The 12428-nt window shown below is 28.1% G+C and overlaps 1 protein-coding gene across 7 annotated transcripts in view; it reads left to right on the forward strand.

Moving 5' to 3' along the window:
- The window catches only part of LOC128855892 (probable dual specificity protein kinase madd-3), a 59069-nt gene that overhangs the window by 41666 nt on the left and 4975 nt on the right, over positions 1-12428 (forward strand). For 5 of the 7 annotated variants that reach the window (XM_054091117.1, XM_054091112.1, XM_054091114.1 and 2 more), the window contains 8 exons: positions 5891-5966; positions 6775-6841; positions 6975-7088; positions 7344-7434; positions 7513-7683; positions 11623-11792; positions 11946-12059; positions 12131-12339. In XM_054091117.1, coding sequence (XP_053947092.1) covers positions 5891-5966; positions 6775-6841; positions 6975-7088; positions 7344-7434; positions 7513-7683; positions 11623-11792; positions 11946-12059; positions 12131-12339 — 1012 coding nt within the window. The remainder of the gene's footprint in view (positions 1-5890; positions 5967-6774; positions 6842-6974; positions 7089-7343; positions 7435-7512; positions 7684-11622; positions 11793-11945; positions 12060-12130; positions 12340-12428) is intronic. The other 2 variants (XM_054091113.1, XM_054091118.1) reach the window with 1 other exon arrangement.

Here is a 12428-nt window from a genome sequence, read left to right on the forward strand (position 1 = left end):
AGGGGATATATAAGGTGGCACAAAATTAATCATCTTTTTTTTTTCAATAAAAAATTATTAATCAATTTTTTTATAATTTGTTATTTAAGGTGGCGCAAAATTAATCGTCTACTTGTTTTTAGTTTTTCTAAATAAAAAAATTATTATACCAAAACAAAATGCGTTATTTATAAAATTAAACATCTAATTCTTTTAATATTGGTTTAATACTAAATTTAAATAAGAGGTTATTAAAAAAAATTATATGATTATTTTTTAGTTAAAAAAAATTATATGATTAATTCTTTTATTTAAAAAAAATTATATGATTAATTCTTTTATTTAAAACAAAATAGATTATTAATTTTGCACCACCCTGTATAATCCTTTTAAGTTTTGGTGCAATAATGTTGAAGTTTGAAGTGGCTAAACATTGCGTTAATTTTCCCACTTTTTTTAATTTTTATTTTAATTTTTTTTTATTAGCGGTCTTTTCCATAACTCCGTCACAAAAGTAAACCAAAAAAAACTTTACGTACATTTCAAGCCACTTCAAACTTGCTCCTTTTTATGAAACCACTACTAAACTAGCGCAATATTAAACCAAAATTAAATGAGCTACAAAACTGCATAACCAAAAATTTTCTACAAATTATGACTTAAGGTTTGAAATTTCGATGAAAATTTGCTGAATTTCTTATAATTCTGTACAAAGTTGAAAACTGTGAGTAATGAGGCTCTTGTTGTGATATAAACTAAAAACAAAAAAAAAACCTTTTTATAAATTTATAATAAAACCAAAAAATAAAACGACAACAAAAAATAAGTAATAAAAACTTTGCAATACGTCGCTCTGCCATTTTTGTGCGCACAGGTGTACATGCACACCTTCCTGCCTGCAGCTATTGCCCCTTCGCTATATTTGCTTGAATTAAAACAAAACTAACAAATTTAAATGTTTTACTGCTTGTGAATTAAAACAAAAATAATTAATTGAGAAAAAAACTAACAACATTTTTAATATTTTAGTACTTGTGAATTGTGAATTAAAACAAAAATTATAACGTACGTGAAGATTTCATAACACGCATTTAAATGTTTAGAAATTTAGATTAGGTTGAGCAATTGAACATAATTCTTAATAATACTGCAAAATTGCGGTACATCTCTTTAAATTGATAAAAAATTGAAATCTATGCAATCCTTAGATATTTATTACATTTATTTTATTAAATTTTAAAGTGATACTTAGAATTAAATTTATTATTGCTTATCAGTAAGAAGGAAATAATCGTTTGAATATTATTAGCTATCAAAACAAAGGGGGGAAAAACCGACAAAAAGGAAGTGATTTCGATTTTCAAACTGAATCGGGATGCGGCGCAGGGTAAATAGGCACGTGAAACTGCAAATCTATTTAAATGAAACTTAGTACTAACAACAGCAAAAGTCAGAAAAGCCAAACTTTTAATAGTTCATAGTTTTAGTTGCTTATCGATGCAAGTCAAATATCGATAAAGTTGACTTTATGCTGTTTTTCTTTGTTATAAGTGGAATAAGCCTTAATCTACTTCCAAGAGGCATTCATCAATAAAGTTGCCAGTAACTTCAGTTTAGGCTCGCGTCGTCGAGTTGCAGCCAAAAATCCCTTCATCTATAATCACTCAAGATTGCTATTTGAGTCTCGTATATTTTATTGCGGCAGAAGTTTTTTGTACCTGTATTTCTACATTTCACCTTCTGCGCTTTATTGTTGCTAGATTGCATACATACCTTTATTTAGTTGCATACTTTTGGCCGTTTTCTGTCTCCTTGATACCTACAGCAGTAACTTGCAAACTCACACTTCTTTACGTCAGCAACGTACTTACATGCAATGCAGCCACACAAATTCATCACTTGTCTTATGGCAGATGTAAACAGGGTTGTTTTTCTGAAAAAATAGACTTTTCTAAACTCATTATTAGGCGCTCTGTATCAAAAGCACTCAATTGTTTTTTTTTTTAACTAGCCGTAGATTGAGGCGTATTTTCGCTTTAGCAGAATACTGATTAGCTAACATTTGATTAGTTCGCTCATTATGAATATTTTATATTGAATATAATAAGCTAATTTCTGCCTAGAAAATTTAGCGAGGTTTGGTGAGATCTGAGAATAAAAGTTGTTCTTGTGTTGTTTGTGAATTCCATCAAATACAAATGAAATAAATATGCAAGTAAAAGTATTGCTTAAAAATAGCAATCTGCTGCTGAGTTTTATGACACCTTTCCGTGCGGGTACGAATTTCTTTTCCTATTTTTCCCCCTATACTTTGAATCCTTGTTTAAAGACGGAATCTGCGAATGAAGCGTCCCTCCGTCTTCGTTAATAAAACGAAAGAAATTCATTCTTCATTCGTGTTTGAGCTACTCAACCTAAATAGAAGCGAAATTTATTCTAATTGTTTGGTTGTTTAAAGACGAAATCTACGAAAAAGCCTCCGTTTAATTTAGAAGAAAAAGGAGGAATTTCATTCTTCCACATATTCGAGATTTTGCGTTCTACCCAACTTGGATAGAAGAAAAATGTATTCTAATCGTTTGGTTATTAAATTAATAATTAAATATGTATACAGTAGCTTCGATCAGCCGTCGTTTCTTTTATTATTTTTTTTTTAATACATTTTTTTTTTGTTTTTTTAGTTAATTTTTAAATTTTTTTCGTTCTATTTTTTATTATTATTAAATTTTTTTTTATTCATTTATTAATTTACTTATTTATTTATTCACTTATTTATTTTTTTATTTAATTTTTTTAAATAAAAGAAATATTTTTGTAATTAAAAAAATATTTTTTATGTATTTATTTAGTTTTATTAATTTTATGTGTTTTAAGTGTTTTTTTAAACATTTTTTTATTATTTATTTGTTTAGTTTTTTGTGAATTTATTTATTCGTTTATTTATTTATTTACTTATGCATTATCACAGTAATATTTTTTTATTTATTTTTCATTTTTAATGTTTTTTTTTTTTTGTAATTTAAAAAAAATTAGTATATATTCATGTTTGTTAATTTTTTTAAGTGTTTTTATTTTTATTATTATATTATTTTGTGAATTTATTTATTCATTTATTTATTTATTTGTTTGCTTGTTCTTTATTATATAATAAAAATTTATCTTTTTGTCTTTTTTTTGGAATTTACAATTTTAAAATTTTTTTATATATATATTTTTATGTATTAATTTATTTTTAAATTTTTTTATTTTTTATTTTTTTGTGTATTATTTTATTTATTTATTTACCTGTTTATTCATTAAGTTTTTTTTTTTTTCCTTTTATTTTTATTTTTATTTTTATTTGTAAATTTTTATTTATGTATTTATTTTTGTTCAATTTTCTTTTAAAGTTTTTTTATATTTATTTAGTTTTTTTCAATTATTTATGTTTTTATTTTTTTATGTAGTTATTTATTTTAATTTATTTTTATTTTGTTTCTATTTTTTATTTTTATTTTTTGTAATTTAGAAACAAATATTTTTTATTTGTTTATTTATTTATTTATGTTACATTTTTTTTAGTTTTTTTTATTTATTTTTTTTTTTTTAAGTATTTATGCTCCCGAAGATATGCAACATTTTAGCTCAAACCACCTAAGGATGCATGGGGAAATATTTTCACCGCACTCTGTGATTTTTTTTCACCCAGTTGCCAGTGTGCCTGAATATCAGTTGCAATATTTCACAACAAAATTTATTGGTAGACAAATTATCCGGTAAAGTGCAGAGAATACACCTGTTAGGGCCACTTTTTGGTAGCTTAAATGTAGTGAACTTTTAAATTGAACCTAACCAAGCAAATTTTAACGTTTAAACTTAGTTTGATGGGAAAGCAAAGTTGAATTTACACTGAAAACTGAGCCTTAGAGTGACTAGTGTCCATTTTCTGAATTTGAGGAGTTTGATTATATTATAATTATGCGATATATATGTGTGTGTATGTAAATTTTCAAGCGAGAGGCATATGTAAGTAGCAGCGACTGAAGAGTGAAAGGAGAGACGATTTAACGATAATAAATAAAGAAAAAATGTAACTAACCATACACAAGCTGTGAGTTGTTTTTAAGGGAGAAAATATAGTAGATTTCAACTATAAAAATTATTGACTTACATGAACATGTGTACATATATACATAAGTAGAGTAGTCGTATCTTTCTAACTAAGCTGAGACAACTAATAATACGATTTTGTTGCAATACTTTGATAATAGAGAATAAAAATAAATTATATTATATATACAAATATATGTTAATTAAATTCTCTAAGGCCTCTTATAAGTGTATCCATAGAAAGTTATTGCAAAAGTCTCACTTTTTCATATACAATTTTTTTAATGCATTTAAAAATATAAAAAAACTTCCTTTCTCATATAGCAGCTAATTAAAGAATTTAGAATAATTTCGTTACACCTCATTTTACTATTTTCACCTTTTTTTATGTAAGACTAACTACTGTATGACATTTTTACTACTTTTTAAAAATACTCTTTAACTATTTCTTTGTGCCTTTTTTTGTGTGCCAACTGAAACAAGATTTTTTTGTGTTTAGTTTGAGTTCACTTCTTCCTTTTATTGTTGTTTTTTACATTCAAACTAATTTTGTACGTTTCTTGAAACGTTGTAATATACTACTATGTATATATCTTTTTACTAAGTACATTTATTAAACAAAAATATGTTTTTTGTGAAATTAAAAAAAAATTAAAAAAAAAAAAAAACATTCAAAAACCAAACCAAAAATTTGTCCGAACTATTTTCTTACCGAAAAAACGATACGTATTTTTCTCGTGTTTTTTTCTGATTATGATGATGATGATGATGATGTTAATCACTTGATGTTGGGTATGATGAACGACGTGATGTTGATGATGATGATGTTCATAATGATGATGATGATGATGATGAATTTGGAATTTGGAATACGGAATTTGATGAACAATTTTGGTGGTGTTGACATGACACGATTTTCATAAATGGCTTTGCTGTGTGCGCGCATTTTGAATGGCAACTCAACTGTGAATCGCTGCGCTCAACAATGGCGTTGGCATTAATGATGTTGAACTCACAATTATAACGGCCGTTTTTGTTAATGTGGTGTCAACGTGGGATACGTACAATGATCGAAAATGTGTGCTACACAACGCTTGGTGCTGTGGAATTGCATGTCTATTGCATTGTTTTGCGAAATCAAATTGAATCAACCATTGCTATGTGGCGACTTGCTGGCCTGGCGACTCTCTTCCATTGCTGACAACACTGATGATGACATATGTATACATATACATATACATATGTATGTCCTGTATGCCTGTGGGACGATGGATTTTTTCTTTTTTTCTCTGTTTCTTTTTTCTTTTTCTCTCTTTCTCACATGTATGTTTATCCATGACTGAACCCTGTATCGTTTTTGCAAATCGGCTAAAATCAACCAACCAACAAACCAATCAACCAATCAACCGACCAACCAATTCACCGACCGACCCAACGATCGATCAACTACCACCACCACCTATCCGCTGAATCTGCGCAACGTTGCTTCCTCTGCTCTACCTGCTGCTAACTTCGCTCGTACATACGCACATACACACACACACTCTCTCGAACACCACCAACGTGTGATAACAACTTCTATCAACAACACACCGCTCTGACAACGTTGTCAACCGCTGCCAACCGCCATTCGCCGATCGCCGACCGTCGACGCCAACACCTGCACCACCACCACCACCATCGCCATCGCCACCACCAACAATGCCACTGCCCAATTGTTCGCGCTGATGTTATCAATGACTGATGTGCTCTCTCACACCTACCTACCTACCCGTATATCGAACTTGCGATGATGCGATACATTTGCTTAACACTATCACAGACAGCAAAGCCCGTCATACAAGATGATGCTGATGGCCACTTGATATATCACAACGGCGATATACTTCATCACAGATGTTCGTGACAACTTTTTGTTTTTCTTTCCTTTTTACTATTTCCTTTTTTATCTAATACATAAACATACATAATTTAAAAGTAAAAAAAAAAAAGAATATAGTCAAAATAGAATTAGCTTAAAAAACAGAAAAAAAGAAAGCAAAGGCAACGCAAGAAATTGCTTATTGCTGCGAGTTAGGATCCACAAAAATTTGAATATCATTTTGACAAATTAAAAAAAAAAATGCAAAAATTTACGCACTCCTGTGCGCAGATATGCATATTTTAAAATGATGTTTTACAATTTTTGTGCATACAAATATATAGTTTTTCAAAATTCAAATAATTTTCAAGTTCATGAAACGCGCTTTTCGTATTTCCCAGCCTTAATTTGAAAACAATTTTATTAAAAAAAGCATACCGTAGCACACGTTTTCTTTATATTATTTTCTTATAATTTGAATCGATCATAATTAATTTTTTTTTCTCTAATTTTTGTTAGTCTCTTTCAAATTATGCTCAAATTAAATCTCAAGTCAATTTATTTAAAAAAAAAACTTTAAATTTCTTAACGCGTTTCGATTATGCAAATTAAATTCTTAACAATAATTTTAATGAAGCTAAAAACAATTAAAATATATTTCACAACATAGTCAGCAGAGCCAGCCAGTTACCAGTTATCACTTAGTCGAGAGCAGAGTAGGCAATGAGCAAAAAAAGAAAAAAAAAAACAAATAAAGAACCAACTCGAATAATTTCTACAACGCATTAAGGGCACTCGAAGTTCCATGTTGAATTACAATGTTGTCCTTTTTTGCGAAATTTCAGATAAAATCATGGCAACTCTGGGCGAGGGTACGTTTGGACGCGTTGTCAAGGTCAAGGACATGGAGAGGTATGTGGCGCAGCCAAAGCAAAGAGGCTCATTCTATACATTTCTAAAGCATTGTGGCATCCTCTTGCATTTTTTTCATAATTATGCCTTTGAACTAATTATTCATTTTACTCCCTTTGCATATTTCAAACAGGGACTTCTGCATGGCCTTGAAGATTATAAAAAATGTGGAGAAATATCGTGAAGCTGCCAAGCTAGAAATTAACGCTTTGGAAAAGATCGCCCAAAAAGATCCACATTGTGAACAGTAAGTATGGCTTTATGGTTTTAGCAAGCTAAACTTTGGCAATTTTACATATGCAAGGTGGCGCAAAATTAATCATCCTTTTTTTTTTTTTTTTAATAATTTTTTCACCTTCTACAACTGATTGGCATACGACGCCATTTGCAAAAATGATACATCTTCTGATAGAGTGATTAACTTTGCGCCACCTTATAAATACATGCCTAGCTATTTACCCGTATAAATAAGTACTTACGCACATTTTTCATTTCATTACAGTTTGTGTGTAAAAATGATTGATTGGTTCGACTACCATGGTCACATGTGCATCGTTTTCGAGATGTTAGGTTTAAGTGTGTTCGATTTCTTGGTGAGTACTTACAGTTTATTGTTAGTTTTCTATTTAAAATATTTTTTTAAACAACTTTTTGTTTGATTAACTTTGCAGCGCGAGAACAACTATGAACCATATCCATTGGAACAAGTACGACACATGGCCTATCAATTATGTTACTCTGTGAAATTTTTACATGAAAATCGCTTAACGCACACCGACCTCAAGCCTGAAAATATACTCTTTGTCGATTCGGAGTATACAACGCATTATAATCACAAAATTGTAAGTGGAAATTTTTCAAAGCTGGTAAAATTAAAAAAACAAAAATATGCAAATAGAAAAAAATAAAAATTTCAGTAAACAAATAGAAAGAAAATAAAAATTAAAACAAAATTAAAGTAAATAACTAAATAAATAATAAACAAATAGAAAAAAAAAAAAATAAATAGATAAATTTAAAAACAAAAAAACAAAAAAATTTATAAATAGAAAAATAAGCAAATTTGAAAAAATTGAAAAAAAATGTTTTCTTAAATAAATCTAAATAATTAAATAATAAACCAATGGAAAAATAAAAGAAATATTAATAACAAATAGAAGAATAAAAAAAAATAAAAAATATTCAAATAGATAAATTACAAAAAAAGCAAATAAATAAAAAAAAAGAGAAAAATAAACAAATAGAAAAATTAAAAATAAAAATTAACAAATAGAAAAATTAACAAAAATAAACAAATAAAGAAAGAGTAAAAGCAATTAAACCAAATAAATAAATAATAAACAAATGGAAAAATAAAACAAATATAAATAAACAAATAGAAACATTAAAAAAAAAGTAACCAAATAGAAAAATGAAAAATAAACAAATAGAAAAATGAAAAATAAACAAATAGAAAAGTTAAAAATTAAAATAAACAAATAGAAATATAAAAAAAATGGAAAAATTGAAAACATAAAAATAACCAAAAAGAAAAAAATTAACAAATAGGAAAATTAAAAAAAAAATAACCAAATAGAAAAATAAAAAATAAAAAAATAAACAAATAGAAAAGTTAAAAATAAAAATTAAAAAAAATAAATAAAAAATAAGCAAATAGAAATATAAAAAAATGGAAAAATTGAAAAAATAAAAATAACCAATAAGAAAAAGTTTTAACAAATAGGAAAATTAAAAAAAAATAAACAAATAGAAAAATTAAAAAATGAAAATAAACAAATAGAAAAAGAAAAACAAATAAAATAAAAAACAATAAAACTTAATAAATAAATAATAACGAAATTCAAAAATAAAACAAATATAAATAAACAAATAGGAAAATTTAAAAAAATTAGCAAATAGAAAAATTTTACATAAAAATAAACAAATAGCAAAAGAAAAACATAAAGCTTAATAAGTAAATAATAACGAAATGGAAAAATAAAACAAATATATATAAACAAATAGAAAAATAGAAAAATTAGGAAAAAAATAACCAAATATTGCGTTGGCAACTAAGTAATTTCGGATTTCACTCATAGATGGCTGCAGTTGAATTTTTAGGTTTGCAGACGTAGTATTTCTGCCATAAAAAAGCTCCTCATAAAAATATCTGCCACTCGGAGTCGGCTTGAAATTGTAGGTCCCTCCATTTGTGGAACAACATCAACGGCCAAACATCCAAAACGTGCCAATTATATATATATGCATATATATACGTAGTACAAATGTAAAACACATTTTGTTTTTTTGATTGTTGGCAACTCAGCTGTCGAATCATTAAAAAACTTCTTTGATCTGTTGCGTAGATTTCATTTGGCGTTCGTTGAAAAATGGAAAATCAAAAAGAACATTTTCGTCATATTTTGCTTTTTTATTTCCGTAAAGGGAAAACTGCATCGCAAGCTCATAAAATGTTATGTGCTGTGGTGGCGAAGCCTTAAAAGAACGGCAATGCAAAAATTTTTTTGCCAAATTTCGTTCTGGTGATTTTTCACTCAAAGATGAAAAAAGCTCTGGTCGTTCAGTTGAAGTTGATGACCCCCTAATGAAAGCAATAATCGATTCGGATCGTCAGAGTACAACACCCGAGCTTCTCTGCAATAGCTTTATGTTTTTATTTTATTTACGAACTGAAAGAAACGCATTTAACTCAACGCTTTAACAGCTGCATTTTTAAAACGACTGATAATTGGTGGATTGAAAAATGGATTGTTTACAAAAATATCCAGCGGAAAATATCGTTAAGCAGGCCAGGTGAACCAACTCAAACAACATCAAAAGCTGATATTCGTCAAAAGAAGGTTTTGTTATCAGTTTGGTGCGATTACAAAGGAATCTACTCTGTCTACTTTGAGCTCTTACCTCCCAACCGAACGATCAATTCTGATGTCGTCATTGAACAACTAACGAAATTAGACAATGCAGTTGAAGAAAAGCGGCCCGAATTGACAAATCGAAAAAGTTAATTAAGTTCCATCATGACAATGAAGGCCACACACATCTGGGCACTCGGCAAAAAGTATTTGAGCTTGGTTGGGATCTTTTGCCACATCCACCATATAGCCCTGATCTTGCACCAGCTGATTACTTTTTGTTTCGATCTTTACAAAACTCCTTGAATGGTAAAAATTTCAATAATGATGATGATGTCAAATCGTACCTGATTCAGTTTTGTGCTAATAAAAACCAGAAGTTTTATGAACGTGGGATTATGATGCTGCCTGAAAGATGGCAAAAGGTCATTGATCAAAATGGGCAATACATTAAAGAATAAAGTTATTTAGTTCCATGAAAAAATTGACTTTGATTTTCCAAAAAAAATCCGCAATTATTTAGTTGCCAACCCAATAGAAAAATTAAAAAAAAAATAAAGAAATAGAAAAATAAAAAAATTTAAATAAACAAATAGAAAAATAAAAATAACCAAATGGCAAAATTAAAAAAAAATAAGCAAATAAAAAATAACCAAATGGATAAATTAAAAAATTAAACAAATGAAAAAAAAATGAACTAAATAACCTGAAAATAAGTTCTCTAAAACTAAATACGTGTGCCTAATGTTGAATGAAGTTGTTAAAATAGACTGTGTTAACCAACTAAACAATAATACAATAACTACGACTTATACGCGGTCGCGCAAAATTAATCACCCCATCGGAAGATTTATAATTTTCCCAAAAGGAGTCGTACGCCAGTCATATTTGGTATTAATGAACCCGATAGCTGCAGTATACAAAAATAAACAAGCAATGGAGCGCGTAAAGGTCAAAATAAAGATTACCCGCACTCCTGTTTATTGAAAAAAATTATTGAAAAACAAAATTGATGATTAATTTTGTGCCACCTTGTGCTACATGAAGTAAAAGTACAACTTTTAAGTTGCTGAAAATTTGGAAATTTTGTATTTTTGTTTTGTTTTATGTTTCATTGTTTTTTTTTTTTGTTAATGTTTTATTTTTATTTTTTTTTATTGTTTTATTTTTATTTTTTTTTATTGTTTTATTTTTTTGTTTTTATTGTTTTATTTTCTTTTTTTTGTTTTTGTTTTATTTTTTTTGTTATTGTTATATTTTTTTTGTTATTGTTTTATTTTTTATTTTTTTGTTATTGTTTTATTATTATTATTTTTTCTGTTATCGTTTTTTTTTTCTGCTCGACGTTTTGTATATGGAATTACAGCGCCCACAGCTTTTTTGTATGAATTTTTTGTTTTGTATTGTCTTGGTTTTTTACTTCTTTCTAAATACAACATTCTATCCTTTTGATCTCTCTGTATTGGAAAAAAGTGTAAAAAAGCATTTACATAATTAAAAAATTTTTTTTTTTTTGTTTTGTATTTTTTTTTTTTTTTTTTTTGTATTCTTTTTTTTTGTATTTTGTTTTTATGTTTCTAATTTGGCTTTTTTTGTATTTTTTTCTGTATTTCATGTGTTTTTGTTGTTGTTTTTTTATTTGTTTTTTTTTTTACTTTTATTTTAAGTTTTTTGTGTATGTTTGTGTTTTGGCTATTTTTGGTTTTTTATATTGTTTTGGTTTTGCACTTTTTTTAATACAACATTCTAATTTCGATACGCAAATAAAAAGTAATAATTTTGCAATGACTGAAAAATGTGCCAAGATGCTCTGCATAAAAAATTCTCTTGTTTTATCATTTGCCACACCGATATTGCCCACGACATTTTAATTTTACTATATGTTATTTACGAATATTTGCATGATTTTTCTTTCATTTGTATTTTTAGAATCGCGAAGTGCGTCGCGTCAAAAACACCGATGTTCGTCTCATCGACTTCGGTTCGGCTACATTCGATCACGAGCATCATAGCACAATTGTATCGACACGTCACTACCGTGCACCGGAGGTTATTCTTGAATTGGGTTGGTCGCAGCCTTGTGACGTCTGGTCAATTGGGTAAGTGACAAATTCACAAAAGCGGCAAAGAGATAAGCACAACATTATTTGAACGCAGAAAACAAAAATTATAATTTTTCACAAAATCTGCCATTACCAAAAATATAAACATTACTAAAAAGCAATAATAAAATTTCTCTACTTCTCTTACAGCTGCATACTCTTCGAATTGTATCTGGGCATAACACTTTTCCAAACGCACGACAATCGCGAGCACCTCGCAATGATGGAGCGTATTTTGGGTCAAATACCATATCGCATGGCACGGTAATGCAAAGCTAAACATGCTTTTATATTTACATGCGCAGTTTACTTCATAAAATTCGATTAATGTATAGCAATCATTGTCATTACAGTAAAACAAAAACAAAATACTTCTATCACGGTAAGTTGGACTGGGATGAGAAGTCATCGGCTGGACGCTATGTACGCGATCATTGTAAGCCATTGTTTAGATATCAAATGAGTGATACCGAAGATCATTGCGAACTCTTTGATCTGATTAAGAAAATGTTGGAATATGAACCATCACAACGGGTGACGTTAGGTAAGTAAATGGCATGAGGTGAAGTGTGAAAAGTGAGCTGTCAAAAAAAATAATATATATTCATATTGGTATATGTAGCTTGAGAGTGT

This window comes from Anastrepha ludens, chromosome 2, assembly GCF_028408465.1.
Source record: "Anastrepha ludens isolate Willacy chromosome 2, idAnaLude1.1, whole genome shotgun sequence".
In the NCBI taxonomy this organism is placed as follows: Eukaryota; Metazoa; Arthropoda; class Insecta; order Diptera; family Tephritidae; genus Anastrepha; species Anastrepha ludens.